The sequence below is a fragment of the Equus quagga genome, chromosome 10 (genome assembly GCF_021613505.1).
Source record: "Equus quagga isolate Etosha38 chromosome 10, UCLA_HA_Equagga_1.0, whole genome shotgun sequence".
NCBI classification, from domain to species: domain Eukaryota; kingdom Metazoa; phylum Chordata; class Mammalia; order Perissodactyla; family Equidae; genus Equus; species Equus quagga.
Genome location: NC_060276.1, coordinates 235,482 through 261,501, shown reverse-complemented (window position 1 = coordinate 261,501; position 26,020 = coordinate 235,482). Strand labels below are relative to the sequence as shown.

The 26,020-nt window shown below is 36.6% G+C and overlaps 1 protein-coding gene across 2 annotated transcripts in view; it reads right to left on the bottom strand.

The window, feature by feature from the left end:
- The window catches only part of TMLHE (trimethyllysine hydroxylase, epsilon), a 77,278-nt gene that overhangs the window by 49,334 nt on the left and 1,924 nt on the right, over nt 1-26,020 (bottom strand). For both annotated transcript variants that reach the window (XM_046673805.1, XM_046673807.1), the window contains exon 2: nt 4,898-5,079. In XM_046673805.1, the coding sequence (XP_046529761.1) occupies nt 4,898-5,078 (181 nt within the window). In that variant the 5' untranslated portion in view covers nt 5,079. The remainder of the gene's footprint in view (nt 1-4,897; nt 5,080-26,020) is intronic.

The window sequence follows — 26,020 nt, the reverse complement described above, 5'->3', positions numbered from 1 at the left end:
GGTGAATTACATTGATTGATCTTTTTAATGTTAAAAGAGCCTTGTATTCCTGGGAGGAACCCTACCTGGTCTTGATACATTATCCTTTTTATATATTGTTGGATTCAATTTGTTAATATTCTGGTAAGGATTCTTATGTCTATATTCATGAAATACTGGTCTGTAGTTTCCTTTTCTTTTATTGTATTTGTCTAGATTTGGTATTAAGGTAATGATGATCTCAAAAAATAAATTTGGAAGTGTTCTTTTCTCTTCTATGTCCTGGAAGCGAATGTGTAGAATTGGTAATTTTTCTTAAGTGTGGCAGAATTCATGAGTGAAACAATCCTGGCCAGGTGTTTTCTTTTACTACTAATTCTGTTTCTTTAATAGATATGGGACTATTCAAGTTATTTACTTTTCCTTGAGTGAGTTTTGGCAGTTTGTGTCTGTCTTAGTCTGCTCAGGCTTCCATAACAAAATACCATAGACTGGGTGATTTACACAACAGAAATTAATTTTCTCACAGTTCTGGAGACTAGAAGTCTACTATCAAGATGCCAGCCAATTGGGTTCCTGTTGAGAGCTCTCTTTGTTGTTTGTAGATGGCTGCCTTCTATGTCCAAGAAAGAGAGGCGGGGGAGGAGAGAGAGAGAGAGACAGAGAGAGAGAGAGAGAATGAGAGAGAGAGGGAGGGAGAGATCACCGGTATCTCTTCTTCTTTTATAAGGACACCAGTTTAATTGGGCCAGCACTCCTCCCTCATGACCTCATTTAATCCTAATCACCTCCTCAAAGATCCTATCTCCAATACACTCATATAGGGGATTAGGGTTTCAACGTACGAATTTGGGGGGGACATAATTCAATCCACAGTTGTGTCTTTCTAGGAATTAGTCCATTTCATCTAAATTATCAAATTTATGGGCATAGAGTTGTTTTTAGTATTCCTCTTATTGTCCTTTTAGTGTCTGTAGGATCAGTGGTAAAAATTGTTGATATTGGTAATTTGTCTCTTTTCCCTTCTTTCCTTGGTTAGCCTGGCTAGAGGTTTAGCAATTTTATTGATATTTTCAAATAAACAGCTTTTGGGTTCATTGATTTTCCTGTCTTTCTTTTCTCCCTCTTTTCAATGTCATTGATTTCTGCTCTAATTTTTATCATTTCTTTCCTTCTGCTTGCTTTAGGTTTAATTTGCTTTTCTTTATCTTATTTCCTAATGTAGCAGTATTGGTTATTGATTTTAGATCTTTTTTCTTTTCTAATATATGCATTTATTGCCATACATTTCCCTCCAACCACTCTTTAGCTGCTTACCACAAATTTTGATAAGTTTAATATTCATTTTCATTTAGTTCAAAATACTTTTAACTTTCCTTGAGAATTCTTTTACCTATACATTTTTTAGAAATATATAGCTAAATTTCCAAGTATTTAGGACTTTTCTAACTATCTTTCTGTTATTGATTACTAGTTGATTCCACTATGGTCAGACTATATACTCTGTACATTTTTAGATTCTTTTAAATTTTTTGAGCTCTATTTTATGGCTTAGAATGTAGTCTATCTTGGTGGATGCTTCATTTACACTTCAGAACAATGTGTATATTGTTGGATGGATTGTTCAATAAATGTCACTTAGGTCAAGTTGGTTGATAGTGCTGTTCAGGTTATATATATCCTTACGGATTTTTCTGTCTGCTTAATCTACCAATTACTGAGAGAGAGAGGTATTAAAGTCTCCAATTACAATTGCAGATTTGTTTATTTCTACTTTCATCTCTATCAGTTTTTGCTTCATGTATTTTGATGGTTTGTTGCTATGTGTTAAATTTTTAGGATTGTTACATGCTCTCTTGGCAAATTGAGACCTTTATTACTATGTAATGTGCCTCTTTATCCCTGATTATCTTCCTTGTTCTGAAAACCACTTTATATGAAATTAACATAGCTACTACTGTTTTTGATTAGTATTTGCACAGTGTTTATCCTTTAACTTTAAATTAAAAAAATTTATTTAAAAAATAGACTTTATTTTTTAGAGTAGTTTTGGTTTCACAGCAAAACTGAGCCAAAGGTACAGAGTTCCCATGTATCCCCTGTCCCCACACCATCCCTTAACTTTTAACTTGAGTCTTTATATTTAAAGAGTTTCTTGTAGACAACATACAGTTGAGCTTTTTTCTTTTATCCAATTTGACAATCTTTATTTTTTGACTAGTGTGTTTAGGCCATATTTATATAGTATTTAAAGTGATTATTGATGTAGTTGGATTTAAATCTACCTTCTTGCTATTTTCTATTTGTTGTATGCATTCCTTCTTTCTTTTTCCTCTTTTTCTGACCTCTCTGGTTTTCCCTGAGTATTTTTTATGATTCCATTTTATCTCCTTTCTTGACTTACTATTCATACCATTTTTAAAAACCTTTTAGTAGTTTTCCTAATGTTTACAATGTAAATTTTTAAATAATCTAAGCCCATCTTTAGATAATTCTGTATCACTTAACGTGTAGTGCAGATACCTTATAATAGAATATTCCTAATTTCTCCTTCCTATCCTTTGTCAGATTGTTGTCACTTGTTTCACTTTTACATATGCTATAAACACCAAATACATTGTCATTAATACTGCCTTACAGTTATAATTTAGTGGAGTTAAAAATAAGAAAGATAAAAGTTTATATTTTATCTCCATTCCTTTCTAACACTCTTTGTTTTTTATGTAGATCCAAGTTTGTGATCTATATCATTTTCCCTCTGCCAGAAGAACTTTCTTTACAATACTTTGAGACATTGTATGAGAAGGTCTTTATTTCTCTCTCACTTTTTAAGATAATTTTTTGGACACAGAGTTCTAGGTTGGCAGTTTTCTCTCCTTTTAATGCTTTAAAGTTGTCATTCCATTATGTTCTTTCTTGCATAGTTTCTGATTACAAGTCTGCTGTAATTCTCATTTGTGTTTTTCTCCCCTCTGGCTGCCTTCAAAATCTTCACTTTGTTTTTGCTTTTCTGCAGTTTGAATATGATATGCCCAGGTGTGGGATTTTGTGTGTGTGTAGTTTATTAAAAATTTATCCTGCTAGGGGTTCTCTAAGCTTCTTGAATACGTGGTTTTGTGTCTGTCACTTATTTTTGAAAGCTTTCAGCCATTATTTATCCAATTATTTTTTTCTGCTTAGATCTTTCTTTCTTCTCCTTCTGGTATTCTATTCATGCATATGTTACAACTTTTGATATTACCCCACCGTTCCTGAATACTCTGCTATGTACTTTGTTTCCATTCTCATTTTCTCTTTGGATTTCAGTTTGGGTAATTTGTATTGACCTATCTTTATATTCACTAATTCTATCCTTGGATGTGTCAGGTCTACTGATGAGCTCATCAAAGTCATTCCTCATTTCTGTTATCATGATGTTGATTTCCTTTTGATTTTTTCTTATATTTTCCAGCACTCTAATGATGTTATCCATCTGATAGTTGATTTTGTCTGCTTTTTCCATTAGAGTTCTTAACATATTAATCATAGTTATTTTAAATTTCCTGACTGATAATTTCAACATCTATTTTGTCATTTGTGAGTCTAGTTCTGATGGTGCTTTGTCTTTTCAACTTGTGTTACTTCTTACCTTTCAGGATATTTTGTAATTTTGTCATTGCTCTTGCAAGCCAGATGTGTTGTATAGAGAAGTAGATACTGAGGTAAATAAGACTTTAGGGTGAGTATTTATATGAATCTGGCCAAGAGTTGGGCTATGCCTGATGTTTGTTGTCTCTAGGAGTACCAGAGGTATTAAATTCCTCTAGTGATCTTGCTTTTGTCTCCCCTCTTGTCATCGCCCCTTTCCTTTGTGTTGCACCTCAGAGAAAGTTTGTCTCTTGTAGCTTTCCCAGCTGTAATCCACGTCATTTTAAGTGGAGGCTTATTATCTGATTGTAATGTAGGGGGAGGAGGGCATTCTCTAATCTTTGGACTAAGTGTCAGTCTTTGGAGTGCACAGTGAGCCTGTGTCTTGGGAGTGTGGCGTTCACAATTGTGTTTGCTCCTTTCCAGGGTGCTGTTGGTTGAACTGTATTCCCCAAAAAGATATGCTGAAGTCTAAACCCCTAGTACCTGTGAATGATATCTTATTTGGAAACAGGGTCTTTGAAGATAATGAAGATAAGATGAGGTCATATTGAATTAGGGTGGGCCCTAAATTCAACAACTGGTATCCTTATAAGGAGAGAGAGATTTGAAGACAGAGAGGAGACACAGGGAAGAAGGCCATGTGATTATGGAGGCAGAGAGTAGAGTGATGTTTCCACAAGCCAAGGAACACAAAGGATTATTGGCAAGCAACAGAGAATCTAGAAGAGGCAAGGGAACAGTTCTCTCAGAGAGACTTTGGAGGGAACATGGCCTTGCCAACATCTTGATTTCAGACTTCTGGCCTCCAGAACTGTGATAATTTGTTACAGCAGCACTAGGAGACTAATATACAAGGATAAAGCTTTTTTTCCCTCTCCCATCTAATACCTTCCCTGACTGTAGCATTTCCAGTATATGTTTTTGAAACTCTCTCCCTTGTATACTGAGGCTTCCTTTTCTTTCTTTTTTTCCCTTAGATTAGATACATTGGGGCTGGAGCAGGTCAGCATTCCCTTCCCCTAGCTGGGATAAGATTTTACTGTTGCCCTATATTATTTTTGTCTTTCTTGCAACCTGTAGGATAATCTTGGAAATAAATGGCTAGAGGCCCTCACAACTCCACAGAAAATATTTTGAGTCAACATAAAAAGTATCTATCATTTCACAACAATGTAAATATATTTAACGCTTCTGAACTGTACACTTAAAAATGTTTAAGATGTTAAATTCCATGTTATGTATTTTTTATCACAATTAAATATAAACTGTATGTTTTCACACATCTTACCAAAATGATCTTCATGTTGCTGCCAAGCACAGTTCGGATACTTGGAGGCTGTATGGTGCCAATGGACGGCTAATGGAAATAAGCTATTGAAGCTGGGCTGTTGAAGTGCCCAACATATGACTCTTCCCCTCAGTAGGTCCTGGAGACTGCTTTGAAGGTGGGACAACCTGTGGCACCACATCCTAGAAAATTGGACAGTAAGAAGAGAGAGTTAGTAACAACATAAAACAACTTCCATGAATCTATAGGAATAACACTACAGATGTAACTATGTAGAAAAATAGATGTAATTATCTCAAATACAGAGGATTAAACAAAGGATAAATTCTGAAAAGCTAAGCATAAGTGGTCTATAATCATTACTTCCATTTTCTCACCAGCCACTCTTATTTTACGCCTTGTAATCTTCCTTTTACCTCAATATCTAACTGAAGTAGTTCTTTAAAAATTCACCAATTTTAATCTTACAACCACATAAAAAAAAGGATTGCTTTCCAGGTCTCATCCTTCTGAGCCTGAGAAAAAAGAGCAGAGCTGGAGGTATCATAATCCCTGACTTCAAAATATTCTACAAAGCTATAGTAATCAAAACAGCATGGTACTGGAAACCAGAAACACAGATCAATGGAACAGAATTGAGAGCCCAGAAGTAAACCCGCACATCTATGGACAGCTAATCTTCAACAAGGGAGCCAAGAACATACAATGGAGAAAGAAAAGTCTCTTCAAAAAATGATGCTGGGAAAATTGGACAGCCACATGCAAAAGAATGAAAGTAGACCATTATCTTGCACCATATACAAAAACTAACTCAAAATGGATTAAAAAACTGATAAAGAATGGATAAACAATTTAATGTAAGACCTGAAATCACAAAACTCATTGAAGAAAACAGGCATTGTGCTCTTCAACATCAGTCTTAGTAGTGTATTTTTTTTTTGGTGCAGAAGATTGGCCCTGAGCTACCATCTGTGCCATTCTTCCTCTTTTTGCTTAAGGAAGATTGGCCTTGAGCTAACATCTGCACTGATATTCCTCTACTTTGTACATGGGATGCTGCCACAGTGTGGTTTGGTGAGCAGTGAGTAAGTCTATGCCCAGGATCTGAACCCACAAATCCCAGGCCACCAAAACAGAGTGTGTGAACTTAACCCCTATGTCACTGGGCTGGCCCCCTAGAAGTGTACTTTTGAATACCATGTCTACCAGGCAAGGTAAACAAAAGGAAAAATAAACAAGTGGGACTACATCAAATTAAAAAGGTTCTTCACAGCAAAGGAAGTCATCAACAAAATGAAAAGACAGCCTAGAAATTAGGAGAAGGTATTTATAAACCATATATCCTATAAGGGGTTAATATCCAAAACATATAAAGAATTAATTCAACTCAACAACAAAGAAACAAACAACCTGATCAAAAAATGGGCAGAGGATATGAACAGACATTTTTCCCAAGAACATATACAGATGGCCAACAGGTGCATGAAAAGCTGTTCAACATCACTAATTATTAGGGAAATGCAAATCAAAGCTACAATGAGATATCACCTCATGCCCGTTGGAATAGCTATTATTAAGTGTTGGAAATAACAAGTGTTGGAAAGGATGTTGAGAAAAAGGAACCCTCATACCCTGCTGGTGGGAAGGTGAACGGGTGCAGTGACTATGGAAAACAGTATGGATACTCCTCAAAATTTAAAAATAAAACGATTGTATGATCTAGCTATTCCATTTCTGGGTATTTATCCAAAGAACACTAAAACACTAATTCAAAAAGATATTTGCACCCTATGTTCATTGCAGCATTATTCACAATAGCCAAGACTTGGAATCAACCTAAGTACCCATCAATGGATAAATGGATAAAGAAGATGTGGTATATGTATACAATGAAATACTACTCAGCTATAAAAAAAGCGGAAATCATGACATTTACTACAACATGGATGAACCTTGAAGGTATTATGCTAAGTGAAATAAGTCATACAAAGACAATTAGTGTATGACTTTACTCACGTGGAGGAAACGGAAAAGAGATTGGTGGTTACCAGAGGAGAAGGGGGTGAGGGAAGGGCAAAAGGGGTAAAGGGGCACATGTGTATGGTGATGGATGGAAACTAGACTTTTGACAGTGAACATGATGCAGTCTATACAGAAGACAAAATATAATGCATACACTTGAAATTTTTATAATATTATAAACCAATGTGACCTCAATAAAATAATTTTAAAAAATAAAGAATATGTATTCTGTAGTTGGTGTATGTGGTTGTTTGTATATGTCTATGTCAATTAGGTCAAGTTTGTTAACATTATTGTTCAACCCTTCTATATACTTATTGGTTTTACTTGTCTGATGTTCTATCAGTAAATGAGAGATGTGTGTTAAGATATCTGATTATGACTGTGAATTTATTTATTGGATATCTCTCAATTTTTGCTTTGTACATTTTGAGTGTTAAGTGCATACAAATTAGAATAATTTTATTTTCTTGGTGGATTGCCTCTGTTATCATTATAAAATATCTCTATGTTTAATGAAGATTCTTGCCTTAAAGTCAACTTTGTCTGATATTAACATCTCTACATCAGTTTTCTTTTGGGTAGTATTTGCATTGTATACTACTTCCACTCTTTTACTTTTGGTCTTCCCATATCCTTTCATTTAACTTGTGTCTCTTATAGACAGCACATAGCTAGATTTTGTTTTTTCAGCAGTCTAATAATCTTTGCCATTTAATTGATGTGTTCAGCCCATTTACATTTAATATAATTATTGATTTATTTGAGTTTAACTCTACTACAGTCATGCACTGCATAATGACATTTCAGTCAACAATGGACCACATATACAATGGTGGTCCTGTAAGATTTGTACCACATAGCCTAGGTGTGTAGTAGGCTATACCATCTAGGTTTGTGTAAGTGTACTCTATGATGTTCACACAACAACGAAATTGCCTAACAACACATTTCTCAGAATGTATTCCTGTCATTAAGTGATGTGGGGCTGTATATCAATATTTGCTTTCTATTTGTCTTGTCTGTTTTGTTACCTTTTCTCTCTTGCCTTGTTTTGCACTTATTAGGTAATTTGTATCATTACATTTCTTTTTTTGTTTATTTCTTCACTATACTTTCTTTTACTGTTTTTTTCTTTTTTGAGGAACATTAGCCCTGAGCTAACATCTGTGGCTAGATGTGGCTAAATGGAGGGACAATCTTCCTCTATTTTATATGTTGAATGCCTGTCAGTTTGATAAGTGTTGCACAGGTCTGCACCTGGGATCTGATCCAGCGAACCCTGGGCCATCAAAGGAGAGTGTGAACTTAACTGCTGTGCCACTGGGCCAGCCCTTCTTTTACTGGTTTTTTAAAAATAATTCAGGATTACAACATATATTTTTAATTTATTAAATTATAATGCAAATTAGAGAATTTTATTAACTCCATTTATCCTCCTTCTTCAACTGCTGTTATGTATTTTAATCACACATACACAGACATAGGCCACATGACATTACTATTTTTGTTTTATAAATCAATGGACATTGAGATCTACCCATGTATCTAATCTCTCCATTGTACTTCATTCCATTGTATATCATCAAGCTTTCATTTGGGATCATTTTACTTCTGCCTGAAAATCCTTAATATTTCCTTTGGTGTTTGGTGGCACATTCTCTAAGTTTTGGACCATCTAAAAACATCTATTTTCCTTTCATTTTTGAAGGCTATTTTCACTGTATATAGAATTTTAGATTGGCAGTTACTTTCTCCAACATTTTGAAGATATAATTTCATTATCTTCACATTGTTTCTGTTGAGAAGTCAAAGCCAATCTAATTGCTACTTCTTGTTAATGTAATACATCTTTTTTCTCCAACTGCTTTTAAGATTTATTTTCTTTATTTTTTAGCAGTTTGTATTAAAATACACCTACATGAGGTTTTCTTTTTTTTATTCTGCTTTGATTTACAGCACTTTTTGAATCTATGACTTGATGCTTGTGATAGGCAGAAGTCTAAGATGACCTCCAGTGATCCTTGCCATATTATAATCACTTCCCCTGGAGTGTGAGAAGGACTATGAATACGATGGTATTTCACTTGTGTGAATAGTTTATGTATATGGCACAGGTGACTTTAAGAAAGGGAGATGATTCTTGGTTGGGCTGACCTAACCCAGTGATCCCTTAAAAGGAACAGGGCTCTTTCTGGTGAAAGAGACTTGAAGCAGGAGAGGGATTTGCTGTCAAGGAGATTCTCCATTGGCTTTGAAGATGGGGGGGACTATGTGGCAAGTAATGCAGGCAGACTCTAGGAACTGAGAGGAACCCACAGCTGACATGCAGCAAGGAAACAGCAAACTCAGTCTTACAGCTATGTGGAACTGAATTCAGACAACAATCTGAATGAAGCTGGATGTAGATTCTTAGCCAGAGCCTCCAGAAAGGAATGCAGCTTAGCCAACACCCTGTTTTCAGCCTTTATTATACTGATCAGAGAACCCAGTCATGCCAGGCCTGGTCTCTGACCTACAGAACTGTGAGCTAATAAATGGATGTTGGTTTAAGCCACTAAGTTTGTGGTAAATTGCTATGCAGCAATAGCAAAATAATACAATGCTTTGTTACTTTTGGAAAACTCTTAGTCATCATCTCTTCGAATATTGTTTCTGTGCCATTCTCTCTCTCCTCTCCTTTAGGACTCCTATTACAAATATATCAGCTCCTTACACACCCTAAGTACCAGGCACCATTATAAGTGCTGGAAATATTTCAGTAAACAAAACAAATATTCCTGTCCTCATGAAGCACCTTTTAATGGAATCCTGCTCTCCCTCCTCCCATAGTTTTCTTCATCACAGTTGATCCCAGTACCATCCAATCAGTTGTATAACTGGTTCGATCTGAAATCTGTGGTTCAAACTTGATTCCTCCTCTTTAAAATTTCTCCCCTATAGACAATTATCAAATCTTGGTAACTTTTACCCCCTAAATGATTCTTAAATCTGACCCACTGCATTATATCTCCACTTGCCATGATCCCAGCCAAGGCTCACGATTATTTCTCACTCAAAGACTGCAACGGCCTCCTAACTGATCTATCCACATACACACTTGCCCTCCCTTCAAACCATTTAGCACACTGTAGAAAGAGTAAACTAAAATAGGTATGTCAGTACACCATTCCCTTTGAATGGACCCCTAGGGCCTTCAGTGTAAAGTCCAATTTCCTTATTGTATGTAATGCTTTCCCATTACCTGGTCCCCACCTACCTCTCAACATCACTTCCTGCTATTTCCCTCCTTGTATTTTACTGCTTATAGTCTCCCAGACCCACTATACTCTATCCTGATTCTAAGAAACTCATGTTCATGTTCTTTGTTCCCTCAAACTGGAAGCCCTCCCTACTCTGCCTTTTATTCATCTTTCAAGAATTAGTAGAGATATCATCTCACTTGAGAATTCTTCCCTAAACTCCCAGAATGAACTAATAGCTTTCTGTTGTTCTCTCATAATACTGTTTTTGTCTCTACTTTCCTTTTTAATACATTTTGTTTATATTATGTTTTTATATCTTTCCCCATAGTAATCCTTGGATGCTCCTCAATAGTAAGACTTATGTCTCATTCATTTTTGCACCCTAACATCTAGCTTGGTTCCTAGTACTTAGTAGAACTCCATAAATGTTTGTAGGAATTGGATTGAATTACTTTTCTTCTAGCTTTACATAGCCTCTTTAAATCTGGGAAGATGTCTGCTATAAATCTTAACTAAGTAACAAAAATATTGACTAGGTCAAGACAAAAGTAGGGTTTGCAGCAGGCCATCAGAAACTCTTTCTTTGCCTATGGTCTGTTTAGCAGCACTATAGTAATTTAATTAATTAATACATAATTGTATTAATTATCTAACACATCAATATGGGTTCATAATTCTTGTTCATAAGAGTGTCATAAAAGACTTGTGAAAATCTTGCCGAATTTCATTCATTCATTCATTTAATGTACATGTTAGGTCTGCTATATTTCCATAAACTACCTCCAATAATCTTGTCAGAAATAAAAATTAGATTTGTAGGGAATGTCTTTGTTCACAACTTTGTAATTTTTTAAGTTCTCACTTAAATGAAAATCTGTTCTAGAAGCTAACCCAAGAGATATTTAGCCCACTGATTAGTAGATGGGAATTTATTCCTTCTTTTTCTTTGTTATAAGTGGCAATATATTTACATAAATCCAGTCTTAAAACATCTCTCCTATTCTCCTTAACTCCTTTCATCACTGAGAGTAGTTTAACGATATCATCTGAGTTATAACTTATCCTTGCCAGGGCACATGTACTTTTTCTTTCTGAGAACATAGTCAAAATATTGCTCTTATTGTCTTTACAAATATTTCTTTCTACAAGCCTGAGGTAATTTGGGGCTTATCTTACCAAATACTAGTCCTTTAGGCACATGCCACCTGTTATATGCATCTTTCTTTTCCATCTTTTATATATTATCCTTTGAAAAAAAACGAAGTATGAGCTCATTGTAAAACTTCCTATGAAGCCCCATGGTTTCCCTCATTTCTCCTTTAATAGAATAATTGCTGTTTCATAGTCAAAATTATGTCTTTGAGAGCCTCGCAACCTTTAAAGTCTAAAGCCATCTTAAAATAAATTAAGGTCCAACAAGTATCAATCACAATAACAGAAACTTTTGGAGAACAGCCATATCTAGAAATTCTAGTCAGAGTAAGCAATTACATAATAGGTCAATCTGAATCTTTTCATGGTTATTACTAAGGAAGAGGCATCACCTCCTGAAAGGCTTAAAGCCAAGAGTCCATTTAGCTCCTGTCAATTTTTCCTTCCAAATGTCTCTCAGATTTGTCCTTCTCTTTCCATTCCTATAGGTGCCTTCATCGCCTCATACCTGGACTACTGCCATAGACTAGATGGTTTCCTTGTCTCCAGTCCATCCATATTCCAATCCATTTTCCATACTATTGCCAGATTAATCTTCTTAAAACACTTTCATCATGTCACTCTCCTGTCTGAGACCTAGGTCGAATGTCACCTTTGTAAAATCTTCCTAACTCCTCTAGGAAGAGTTAGTAGCTGCCTACTCAGTGTTTTCACAGCTCTTTGTGCATATCCTTATTAGTGCACTTACAACACATATAATAATAGTCTGTGTAATTAGTTTTCTCTCCCAATTTGCTGAGAGCTCCTTGAGGGCAAGCAAAAGGATTGAGTCATTACTTTACACAATGGCACTCAAGGCTTTACATAATTGGCCCCATCTATCTTGCCCCATTGCCTTAAAGCCTTGACATATGTTGTTTCCTCTGCCTACCATGTTTTCCCTCTCTTTCTTCCTATTCATTCTTCGTCTCAAGTTAAATATCAATTTATTAAAGAAATGTCCCTGGCACCCTTATTAACTAATTCATTAGTTGATAAATTCATTTAATGAACATTTATTGGGTGCCAACTTTGTGCCAAGAACTATTTTAGGCACTTGGGATATATCAGTGAACAAAACAAACAAAACTTTCTGCTTTTGTGTAGCTTATCTTCTAGTGGGAGGAGGCAGACAAAGATAAACATAATAAGTAAATTATATAGTATATTAGAAGGCAATAAGAGCTATGAAAAAAACCCGGCAAGATAAAGGGGTGTGGTGGAGGTAGTAGGACTTTTAAATATGGTGGTAAGAGTAGAATTCATTGAGAAAGATGACATTTGAACAAAGAAGGAGTTAATCATGATGATATCTGATATAAAGTAGGCCGGTACAAAGGGTCTAAGCTGGAATTATATCTGTTGTGGCCAAAGAAAAGCATAAAAACCAGTGTGGCTGGAGCTGAGTAAGCAAGGGGTAGAATAATAGGAGATGATGTCAGAAAGGTGGGGGTAGGTGGATCAGATCATGTAGGGCTTTACATGCTAACACATAAAAACTTTGATTTTTACTTTGAAAGAAATGATGGACAACTGTAGGGATTTAAAGCAAAGAAGTAACATCATGACTTATGTTTTCAATGGATCATTCTGGCTGCTGTATAGAGAATAAACTATAAAGGGGCCAAGGAAAGAAGGAGGAAGACCTGTTATTAGGCTATTGCAGTATTGCAGCTATTGAAGTAATCCAGGCAAGAAATGATAGTGGCTTAGACTAGGGTGGTAGAAGTGGAGGTTGTGAAAAGTGGCTAGTTCTGTATATTTTTGAAGATACAGACAAGAAGCCTTGTTAATGGATAAGATATGAGGTATGAAAAAAATATGAATGTCATTCAAGTTATTTGGATGAAGCAACTGAAAAGATGGAATTGTCATCAACCAAAATAAGGAAGACTGCTGGAGCAGGCTTGAAGATCAGGAGTTCAATTTTGGATCTGTTAAATTTAAGATGTCTATTAGATTTCTAAGTGTAAATATCAAGCTGGCAGCTGTATATATGAGTATTAAGTTCAGGTGAAGAGGTCTGAACTGGAGATATGAATTTGAGAGTTGTCCTATAGTTGATATTTAAAGTCATGAAACTGAACGAGACCACCAAGGGAGTCAGTGTAGAAAGAGAAGAGGATTGATGCTCTTGTTATTTTCTCATAGATCCATTTACTTTTCCTTCGATGCACTTATTACAATTTATAATTATATATTTATTTTTTTTTATTTCTGTGACTATTTGGCTAATGTCTGTTTGCCTTATTACAAGAAAAAGCTCCAAGGAGTTCAGGGTCTATGCCATTTTTTCCACCACTACCAGCAGCTGGCATAATAACTAGCACAATAATATATTGGGTTACATGAGCTAAAAGAACGCTCCTTTACATCAAGGTCTCAAAATTAAATGCCCACAGGGGCTAGGCAAGCAACACAAATAAGTCAAGTATAGACAATAGGGAATTGTGGTGGAAAGAGGGGTGAACTGAAGAATGTTTGATCTATCCAAAAATCCCAGCCACTCCCCAGCTCTAACTGGTTATTGCCAGACAGGCCTAGTGTTGCCAGATCTTCAGAATTTTTTAGAGGAGCCAGAAATACAGATTATATATGAAATCTCCCAATTTGTAATGCTGACAACAGCATTAGTCTGGGTCTTCTGAAAAGGAGATGCCATGATAGGAACGATGTTCAAGTGATTTATTAGGGGAAACGTATGAGAGAAAATGGAGAGAGAGTCTGAAAACCCTGGGAGAGTTATCAGACCATGGTGTAGGTCTGATCACTGTGGAGAAGAGAGAGAAAGAAGCAAGGTCTTAGACTGCAACATAGTGCTAAGAAGGTTTCAACGATGTTGTTGGAGAGTCCTCAAGCCAAACGTGGCCATTAGAGGAGTATAATCCTCCAAGGAACAGGGCTTCATTAATACCCTTGCCATGCTCAGTCCGTAATTGGGAGCAGTCTGTGGGAAGTGTGGCCTCACACAGCAGCTGGGCCCTTGGTCAGTTATACTTCCTTTACTGAGATATTTGAGAGGCACTTTGTTGTGGGCACCACAACAACTAAATCTAAGACTGTGGTGGCCAGAACAGTATAGGCCAAAAATACATCTTCAAGTTATATTCAGCCCAAATGTGGACAGTTTTCAACATCTGCTCTAGTTACTAACTTACATTTCACAGCCAACAAGCTAGTTATATATAGATCCTGAGGTAGGCCAAAACAGGTCACCAACAGCATCTAGGTAGTAGGGCTTAAGATACCAGATTAGAACATGAAAAGCATTAGTTGAGGTGGGTTAAAAACACACTGCTAGAATAGAGAGGTGGTTTCCAAAAGGTGCAACCCAACAGGAAAAAGTACTCAGTAAATGTATTGCTTAAAGCAAAGTGTCTATAAGCATTATAGGAGAATAAACAGTGAAGCTGAAAGACAGAAATGGATGATAATCCTTGACAAAGCAGAGCACTGCAGATCTTTTTTACATGAAAGGAGAATGAGCACTGTTACATATACTTTATCTAGTATGCTGTGAGAAGAGAAGCAAGAGCTTAAAGAATTTGAGGTCTGAAAAGCAATGACAATTGTGGCCCTTGGTAAGAAACAATAATGTCTAGCAGGACATGACCAATTTCATCAATGCATCTACTGTAATGAGTATGGTTTATGTTACTGGAAGGCAGGGCAGGACCGGTTGAGGTAAAGTTTATGTCAAACAAGGGTGGTCTAGGGTCAACAGTATGTGCAGTTGCCCTTTGAGTTTTCCTGGTATGTCCTTAGAGTGAATAGACCTTATGTTTCTGCACGCTGCAGAACATAATGTCAAATGCAGTGCTACCGAAGGTCTTTAAGTGACGTCTTCCAAGAACCACAGAGGCACACTGGGATGGCATTATGGTTCAGGCAGAGAACTTGGGCTTGGACTTGGCCCATCAGGACTTAACAAGTGGCAGTGAAAGTGTAGTTCCTCCAACCCACAATCACACACACACCTCAACCACACATTCCATATCCAGGTGCTAAGTCAGGTTTTTCTGAATCTTCACCAGGCTCTGCGAAGCACAGGTGCTGGTCTGTTGTTGCTTCTAGATGAAGCCTACTGATACTGATGCCTGCTGGAGGGGCATCCATATACCCTACAGAGGCTGACTTTATAGGAGGGACCACCCACCTGTACTTTGAGAGTGGCCTTTGGCTGCTGAGGCTTTGTAGTAAAAGTATGGACAAAGCACCCCTTCACCCATGTGGGGTCTTCTGTACTGTTCTGTTAGAGAAGATGCATAGATGTTGTGAGATAAGATGTGGTATAAATGAAGAGCCCCCCTAAATGCCTTGGTATGCTTTGGAGCCCTAGGGCCCATAATGAAATCTGGACAGCTATAATGAATTACTAGAAAAAAAAGTTTCCAATAGAAGCATAGGTGTCACAGTTAGTGCGTTTAAAATGAAACCTGAACCAGGGCTCTGTGCATGTGTGTGCTTTCCAGGGAGTGTATGAGGAGAAAGATTACTTCAAGACTAGCAACTATACTCTTGTGTTCTGTTAGCTAGCTGATTGATTAGCATTCCTAATATAAAGAGAGGCAGCTTCCTCTCTCAGGGCTATACTTGTCAGATATATTGTCTTCTGGGGGGGCATCATTATCTTTTGCAAAGACTCACCACGGTGCCACTAGAATCACTGTTTCAGGGTCAGATTTTCTGAGGGGCAAGTATTGCAATCCAAGGAAGATTTCCATCAGTGTCTAGGTGGAAGGTTGTGAGCATTGCTAAAACCATGAGAGAAACCATCAGAGATAGTCTAAGGATGACCTACTGATATGACAAGGTAAGACTGCAGTCAGGAGAAACAGAAGGTTACAATGACTGTTCAATACCAAGGATGAGGCAAAGGTGCAATAGGAGAAACAAATAGCAAAGATGGTTTCTAGGAGAGTCAAGTGCGAGATGGGCCAGTGTTAGTCAGATAGAATGGTTTATGATTTCCCTATTAATGGCCACTTATGTGCCAGGACTCCTTTTTTTATAGTTTGAGGTACACGCTGAAAAAGTGGGCATATATGGTTGAAGGAGACAAACTATTCTAGTCAGGGGAGGTCTCAGTGGTTCTAATAATGGTGGTGCTCATAATACTTTTTACCTTAGAATGTTCTCTTCACTCCATGTAAAATCTCTATTTATCCTTCAAGAACCACTTCAAATCCTGTTCATTCAAAGAAGCTTTCCTCACCTCACCTGGACTACACAGATTTCTGTCTTTTCTTATGGTCAATGGCACATACTGTTTGAACCAAACATGAGGGCATTGTCTTGATTTGAACTGTTCTCTTAATAGATTCAAGTGTGTAAGCTTTGATTCTCCAAATAGGCTATAAATTCCATGAGGTCACAGAATAAATTTCTTTGTAACCCCCATAGTGCCAAACATATACTAAAGACTCGATATATTTTTATGTGAATTAAATTAAATCAAGATCCTACAATCACTGGTTGCAGAATAATCAGAAATACCTGGGGAATTGCCACAGCTAAAAATTCTAGCAATCACATATAGGTCAAATTCAATATCTTCATGGTTACTACAAAGAAAGAAACACAATCTCCTGAAAGGTTGCAAGCCAAAAACTAGGGCATTTTGATTGCTGAATGACTGGCAGTTACTCTGAGAAAAATGACCGCATTAGGAATTGGAATGAAAACAACTTTGCCTCTACTTTTTCTGCAGCAAAAGAATCATGCTAAGAACTTGAAATACCAAATGTCTACATTTTACCTCAAATTACAAAACAAAGCAAAACAAATTATCCAATGGAAAAAAATAAATCACTCAAAATAGATGCCTAAAATAAATACAGGCAGGACTTTGGAATGACCGAGTGAAGAGCTCAGCAAAACTACTCCCCCAAAAGCAAAGATAAACTGGACAAAGTTATCAAAAACAACCTCTTCATGACCCTTGAAACTGACCAAAATCGTACAACAAATTGAGAAGCATTAATTCAAAAAAACTACAGAACCTTGAGTAGGAATGGTGAGAATCTGTGGCATTTTAATCTGGGGCTGTTCCCACCCCCCAACCATCTCAGTGGCATGGTAGTTCTAAATGTACAGTGGAGACCCTAAGAACTGACAGCTCCACTGATGGAGGGTGCTGCCATGATCTGGAGCAAAGCACAATAAAAACCATGTCCAAAGGCATTGCTGAAAACAATAGCAATCTCAGTGGGAAATATTCAAGGAAGGCCAACATCATAGCTAGCCTAATATCTCGATACTGGTCATGGAGAACTACAGACTAGGAGATCAGCTAGAAATTTAACAGGGATATTCAAGGAATGAGACAGCCAAAGTAGGCCTTGAAAAGCTCTCATATATCCCTGGGGGTCTGGCAGATCATACACATGTGCAAGGCTGCACACTGACTTAGGAGAGGTCAAGATGGGTCTCAGATATGTAGGTGACCTTGGGAAAATAGGAGGCCTTGTTCACACCGAAAGTAAGAGCTGGGACAGAACTTGTAAACAACCTGAACTAAGACTGTGTTTCCCATCACACATGCAGACCTGTTGGCAAAGGGCAGGAAACTTACTGGTTTAAGATTCTAATCACAGTCTGACCCCATTAGCTGACCACTAAGCTATGCTGACATAGAGGTAATATTATCTAAAGTGTCCAGTTATCAGTCAAAAAAGAAATGAGACATGCAAAAAACATTTATGTGTGATCCATATACAGGGAATAAAAAAGCAGTTAATAGAAACTGTCTCTGAGAGGCTCAGATGTTGCTTATAGCAGATAAGGACATAAATATGCTCAAATAACTAAAGAAACCATGTTTAACGAATTCAAGGGAAGTATAATGGAAATGATTTATCACACAGAGAAGAGAAATAAACAGATAGAAATTATAAAAAGAATCAAATGGGAACTCTGGAGTTGAAAACTACAATAACTGAAATAAAAACTTCACTAGGAGGATTCCACAGCAGATTTAAGCTGGCAGAAGTAGTAATCTATAAGCTTGAAGATAGACGAGTAGAGATTATTTGATCTTTATAACAGAAAGAAAAGGAATTTAAAAAAAGTTAACAGAGCCACAGAGATGTGTGGGACCAATCTGTATTAGTTTGCTAGGGCTACCATAACAAAGTACCAGAAACTGGATAGCTTAAACAACAGAAATGTATTGTTTCACAGTTCTGGAGGCTAGAAGTCTGAGATCTAGGTGTTGGCAAGGTTGATCCCTTCTAAGGGCTGTGAGGGAAAGATCTGTTCCACACCTCTCTTCTTGATTTGTAGATGGCCATCTTCTCCTTGTGTCTTCACACTGTCTTCCCTCGATGTGTGTCTCTGTTTCCAAATTTCCCCTTTTATAAGGATACCAGTCCTATGGCATTAGGGCCCACCCTCATGACCTCATTATAACTTGATTACCTCTGTAAACACCTTATCTCCAAATAAGGTTACATTTTGGTGTATAGCGGGTTAGGACTTCAACATTATAAATTTGGAGGGGTGGGGACACAATGTAACCCATAATACAACCTATGAATAATTGGAGTCCAGGAAGGAGCAGAGAGACAAAAAGGACTGAAAAAAAAAACCTGAAAGTATAATTGTCAAAAAACTTCCCAAACTTGATGAAAAACATTAATCTATATATCCAAGAAGGTAAAAAAACTCCAAGTAGGAAAAACGTAAAGAGATTCACATCTAGACAAATCACATTCACACTACACTTTCACCTAGCAATAAAACTTCTGTACTGGAGGGGGGTTCTCAACAGGCATCTTGCCACTTCCAGGGGGTGTGTTGAAAATTTGTAGGGAGGATTGGTTATCACAATGATTGGAGGGGGAATTATTGGCATTTAGTGGGACCAGGGCTATTAGGTATCCTGAAATATTCAGGACAGTCTCAGACACTGGAGAATCCTGCCTAACTTTTTAATATTACTCTGGAAATGCCTACACATGAAACAACTATAATTACTAGGGCCTAGAACCTAACTCCTTAGGTACATACAGGTAGGATATTTTTGCATGAATCTAACGTACACTGAATTTTCTGGTAATGCAAGTAAATTGAGAGAAGAGTAAATTTTATTTTGTTCAAAAGTTTATCCAAAATTATTTGTTATTTTAGAAAATTATGTCACCAATGATAATTGCAGTTTCTGGTACCAGCTTGTATTTGCAGCTGTCACACTCATGGTGATCTTGTAGAGGTCCAAGCATTTGACTACTTCAAGTAGTCATGCTCTAGTATTTACATATTCAATACATTATTTTATTGTAAATCACTTACATTTAATTTTTCACTTACATTATAGTTAGGGCATAATGTTGATATATTTAAAATTATGTCTATAGGTAAGTCATGCTATTTATGAATTTCATTTCTGGTTAGTAAAGAAATTGGTATAAAATACTTGTTACAAAAGGGGGAATTGGGTCTCATAAGATTTAGGCTAAGAGCAATTCTCACACATGGAGACTCTGCAGCAACAGTAAAACAAATTTAAACAACATAAATATAAAACAGAGAGTGGATAAACTGTAGTATGATCATACAATAGAATATTATGCACAAGTTAAAAAGAACACCATTTTGATCCCCTCTTCTTCTATTCTCACCTATGCTCACTATGCTTTACACACACAGGCTTTCCTCAAACATACCAGGCATGACCCATAGCTGTTCCCTCTTCCTGGCATATTAACCCTCACTTCATTCAAAGCCTTTGTTCAAATGTACTTCTCAAACAGACATCACTAACCACATCAGTTAATACCTCAATCTGTCCATGCCTGCAATCTACCATCCTACCTCTCTTCCTCACCACTGCTGACCTCCCCTTAACCTAATCTATATCTTTTTCTATAACCCTTATCACCTTCAGTATAATTTACCTATTTATTATATCTATTGCTTATTTCATTATCTACAACAATGTTACTCAAAATATGAACCATACTGTCAGTCTACAAACTGTTTGTTACCAAGTGGGAGTAAGTGTTTAGAAATTTTTATAGCAGTTTTAGATTGCTACAGCATTCTTAATTGGCTTTATGAAAGTATCAGTCTGCAGTGTATTTGAAGTGTAAAAACCTGGTCTTTCACCACCAAGAGTCTGAAAAGCTCTGTCTAGAATGTAAGCTCTATAAAAGCAGGGATCTTTGTCTGCCTGTTCATTGTTGTATCCCCAGAATCTAGAACAATATCTGGCACAAAAAAGTGTTCAATAAATGGAATTAATGAAGGAGCTCACTTACAGCCCATTGGGGGAAAGAAATGTAAACAGACAATTACAGTACAGTGTCATAAGTGTATTACAAGGGGTTACAAATGATGCTATGGGAGCATAGACTGAGGGATTTTGACAAGACTTCTTAGAAGAGGTAAAATATGATCTGACAATAAATGGAAGAAGAGAAAGAAAAAAGCTTTTGGGGCTACAGAAATAGCATGAGACAAGATGAAGCAGGCCAGTTTGGAGGATCTAAAGGTATTTTTTAACAATGGATTACAGAATGAGCATAGAAGACAGACTAAACACATGGTTGGAGAGGTAGATAGGGACCAATAAATGGAGAACTTCAAATAACTTGTCTTGAAGGGCCTTGAAGATGGGGCATGACTGGAGAAAATTAAAAGGCTATTGCAGATGAGCAGGCAAGAGGTTTTGCTGACAGACAGGGACTTTCAGAATGGTGGAGTGAGGATCTTTGAAAATCTTCTATCCAAAAGCAACAATAAAACTAGAAAAAAAACATCAAAAACAGCCATCTCAGTCCCTGGACATTGACCATGGCATATAGAAAATTAAGAGTTTTAGAAAAGATATCTAACCTCAGTAAAAATAGTGGGGTCTGTGGCATTTTAATATGGGGCCACTCTTACTCTACCCCCACCCAGCTCCATGCCATGGTAGCCATGAAGACTGACAGCAGAGAGTGTTGACCTGATTTGGAGTTCTGAGGAAAAAAAAAACATTCCCAGAGGTATTGTCAAAAACACTAGCACTCTTGGTGGCAATCAATTGGAGAAGACCAAGTTGGCAGCTGCCCGAGGTTGTAATACTGGTTGGAACAAGTGAGAGATCATGCAAAAATTTAACAGGGATATCTAGGGAATGAGGTAACTATATAGGCTTTGATAAGGTCCCACATATTCCTGGGGGTCTGCAAGGCTGTGCACATGCTCAGGAGAAACTGGAAAGTGTCCCAGTTATCACCTAGTCCCTAACTAAACATGAGATCATGTGCATGCAGAAAGTAAAAGCCAGCACAGATTTCTAAACTGCCTGAACCTTGAATGTGTTCCCCAACCCATATGGAGATACTCAGCAAAAGGTGGAACTTTCACTGGCACAAGGTGTTAAAGCACAACATCTGAATAATTTTTGGCTGACCACCATGATATATTGGCCCAGAGGTGACCCCAAGGAAGCTAGTCTTGAAAGTAAAAATAATGATAACAACAACAAACTGAGTAAAGGCATCACAGGCCACATACTGCAGGGGAGGCCAGAAGGCAGTGGAATGGCATATGCAAAACGATGACAGAAAAAAAATCTGTCAACCAAGAATTCTATATCCAGCAAAACTATGTTTCAAAATTAAGGTGAAATAAATTCCACAATACACAAAGACAGAGAATTGATTCCTAGCAGACCTACCTTACAAAAAACACTAAAGGAAGTCCTTAGTCTAAAAGGAAATGACACCAGGTGATAAGATGAATCCACATGAAGAAACAAAGAGCACTAGTAACATAAAAGAAAGTGTACATTTTTTCATTCTTTTTTTTAAAGAGCAACTACAAAAAAATAATTTAAAAACTAGATTGTTGGGATTATAACATATTAAGATGTAAAATACATCACATTAATATGATAAAGAATGGGGGAGCAAAGCTTCTCTGTGTTATTGAAATTAAATTACTAATCTAAAGTAAATTATAAGTTGACATACATATTGTAATTCCCAGAGCAATCAATAAAAACTAACTCCAAAATTTATGGTAAAAACATCAAAAATCCAATCACAGTAAATTAAATTAATTACAGTAATTTTAATTACAATAAATGTAAATATATTAAAGTCCAATCAAAAGACAAAGACTGTGACACTGGATAAAACAACAGACTCCAAGGATATATCATCTATATTAGACACACTTTAGATGTGATGACATAAACAGGTTGAAAAAATGAAAGGAGGAAAAAATTTATACAATGCAAACAGCAATTGTAAAAGATTTGGAGTGGCTAGACTTACATCTAATATCAGACAAAATAGACTTTAAGAAAAAAGTCTGTTGCAAGAGAAAAAGAAGTACATTTTATAATGATGGAAGGGTCAATTCATCAGAAAGACATAATTATAAACATTATACACACCTGACAAAAGAACTCTTCACAACTCATTCTATGAGACTGGTATCTTACATCAAACTAGACAAATACATCATAAGAAAAGAAATTGCACTAAAGTCCAATGTCTCTAATTATAGATGCAAAAATCCTCATCAAAATGTTAGGAAACCAAACCCACCAATATATAAAAAAGATTATACACCATGAACAAGAGGAATTTATTCTAGGAATGCAAGGTTGCTTTTAGCATCCAAAAATTAATTAATATAATGCACCATATTATATTAGTTAATAAAGTATAGTATAGATAGCAGACAAAACCACATGATCATTTCAAAAGATGCAGGAAAAGTATCTGACAAAATCCAACACTCATTCATGATAAAAAATCTCAACCAAACAGCAAAAGAGAACTTCTTTAACCTGATAAAGAACATCTATTAAAAAGACACAGTTAATATCATATTAATGGTAAAAGACTGAAGGTTTTCTTTCCCCTAAGATCAGGAACAAGACAAGTATGTCCACTCCTGCCACTTGTATTCAACATTGTACTGGAGATTCTAGTCAGGGGAATTAGGCAAGAGAAAGAATGAAATAGTATACATATTGGGGAAAAATGAAGTAAAATGGTCTTTGACATAATCCTGTATGAGAAAATCCTAAGGAATACACACACACACTACCCTAAACCTAACTCTAATCCACACACAAACTATTAGAACTAATAATTCTGTTCAGTAACATCACAGGATGCAAAATCAATACACAAAAGTCATTTGTATTTCTACATATTTGCACAGACAATTCAGAAAGTGATTAAGAAAATAATTCAGATCATCAAAAAGAATAAAATATTTAGGAACAAAGTAACAAAAGAAGTGAAACACTATTACACTGAAAACTATACAGCACTGCTGAGGGAAATTAAAGAAGATATAAATAAATGGAGAGGTATTTCAATTTCATGGACTGGAAGACTTAATATTGTTAAGAAAGCAATTCTCCCCAAATTGATGTATAGATTCAAAGAAAGCTCTATAAAAATCAAAGTGTGGTCATTTACGGAAACTGACAAGCTGATCCTTATGTTTATATGGAAATGCAAACAACCCAGAATAACCAAAACAATTTTGAAAAAGAACAAAATTTGAGGACTCACTTCCTAATTTCAATTCTTACTACAAAGCTATAGTATTTATGACAGTGTGGGACAGACAGAAAAACAGAAATATAGACAAATGAAACACAATTGAAAGTCCAGATATAAACGCTTATATTTACGGTCAACTGATTTTCAAAAAAGACTTCAAGGCAATTCAACAGGAAAAGGATAGTTTTTTCAATAAATGGTGATGAAAAATTGGATATCCATATAGAAAAAGATGGACTTAGACCCCCTACCTCACACTATACACAAAAACTGAGTCAAAATGGATCAGAGTCATAAATGTAAGAGGTAAAACTATAAAACTTTTAGAGGAAAATATAGGAGAAAATCTTCATGACCTTGGTTTAGGCAGAGTTCTTACATACAACACCAAAAAGCACAATCTGTAAAACAAAAAAGATAAATTGGGCTTAACCAAAATTCAAAATCTTTCCCCTTCAAAAGACACCATTAAGAAAATAAAAAGACAAGCCACACACTGGGAGAAAATATTTTCAAATCATATACCTGATGAAGGACTTCTAACCAAAATATACAAAGAACTGTTACATCTCAATAGTAAGAAGGGAAAGAACCTAATTGAAAAAATGCACAAAATATTTCATAGACACTTCTCCAAATCAGGTATACAAATGTCCAACAAGCAGATGAGAAGATGTTCAATATCATTAGTGGTTAGGGAAATGCAAATCCAAATCACAATGAGATATTACTTCACACCCACAAGGGTAGCAAAATTTTTTTAAAAAGGAAAAATAACCAGCGTTGGTGAGGATGAGGAGAAATTAGAACTCTCATACATTGCTGGCGGTGCATATAAGTGTAATAAATGTAAAATGGTGTAGCCCCTTTGGAAAACACTTTGGCAAAAGATTAAACATACAGTTACAGTAGGACCCAGCAATTCCACTCCTAGGTATCCACCCAAGAGAACTGAAAACATATGTCCACCCAAAAACTGGTACATGAATGTCCATAGCAGCCTTATTCACAACAGCCAAAAGGTAGAAATAACCCAAATGTCCATAAACTGATGAATGATAAATAAAATGTGGTATATACATACAGGAGAACATTATTCAGCCATCAAAAGGAATGAAGCACTGATACGTGCTACAACATGAGTGAACCTTGAAAACTTCATGCTGAGCAAAAGAAGCAAGTCACAAAAGACTACGTACTGTATAATTCCATTTACATGAAATGCCCAGAATAGGCAAATCCATAGGCACAGAAAGTAGATTAATGATTGCTTGATGCTGGGGGGTGGCAGCAGGGATTACCTGCAAATGGGCAAGGGAGATGTCATGGAAGTGATGGAAATGTCTAAAATTGGACTCTAGTGATGGTTGCACCACTTGGTAAATTTACTAAAAAACCTTGAAGTGTACACTTAAAATGGATCAGCTTTATGGTACATGAATCTTGTCTCAACACAGAATTTTAAAGATACTCTGGGAAGCAGAGATAAAAAGAAAGCTCATATCTTTGACAACTTATAGGGATCATACAGAACTCACCAGCCTGTTGTATGTTGTTGCTGTGGTGATGGTAGGAGTGGTGGTTTTCCCACAAGAGCTGAGGGTCAAGCAACAATCCAGGTCTTTTAAAATAAAAATTTAGAAGTCAACAGAAAAAGAATGTTGCTGGCTTGAAATTTGGAGTAGCAGTGGGGCAAAGAGAAGTGGATGGGTTTAAAAACACTCAGGATGCAGAAGTGACAAGATTTTGTACTGATTAGATATAGGGAATGGGGAAGAGTGAGGATGCCTCAGACTCAGCATGCTTAAAGTTGAATTCCTGTTGTCCTCCCAAACTTACTGTCCTCCTGTGCTGCTAATCTCAGTGAGTGGATCGGCATCCTGGTACAGAGTAAGCATTTATTAATTGTCTTTGGAGTGAAAGAATAAACGAACAGAGTGAAAATACAGCCAAAAAAGCATTCACCAGGTCCTGCCAAACAGCTGGTCCTAAACTCACCCTCAAGGTCGACTCAGGAGACGTCTACTACAATTTCCTGTTCACTTTACCGACCATTTGGGAAATCAACAGGTCCCACGCCCAGAAGAACACCCACCTTCATATCAGCCACACCTTGCCTAGAACCTGCAGGCGTGGCACAGACCAGG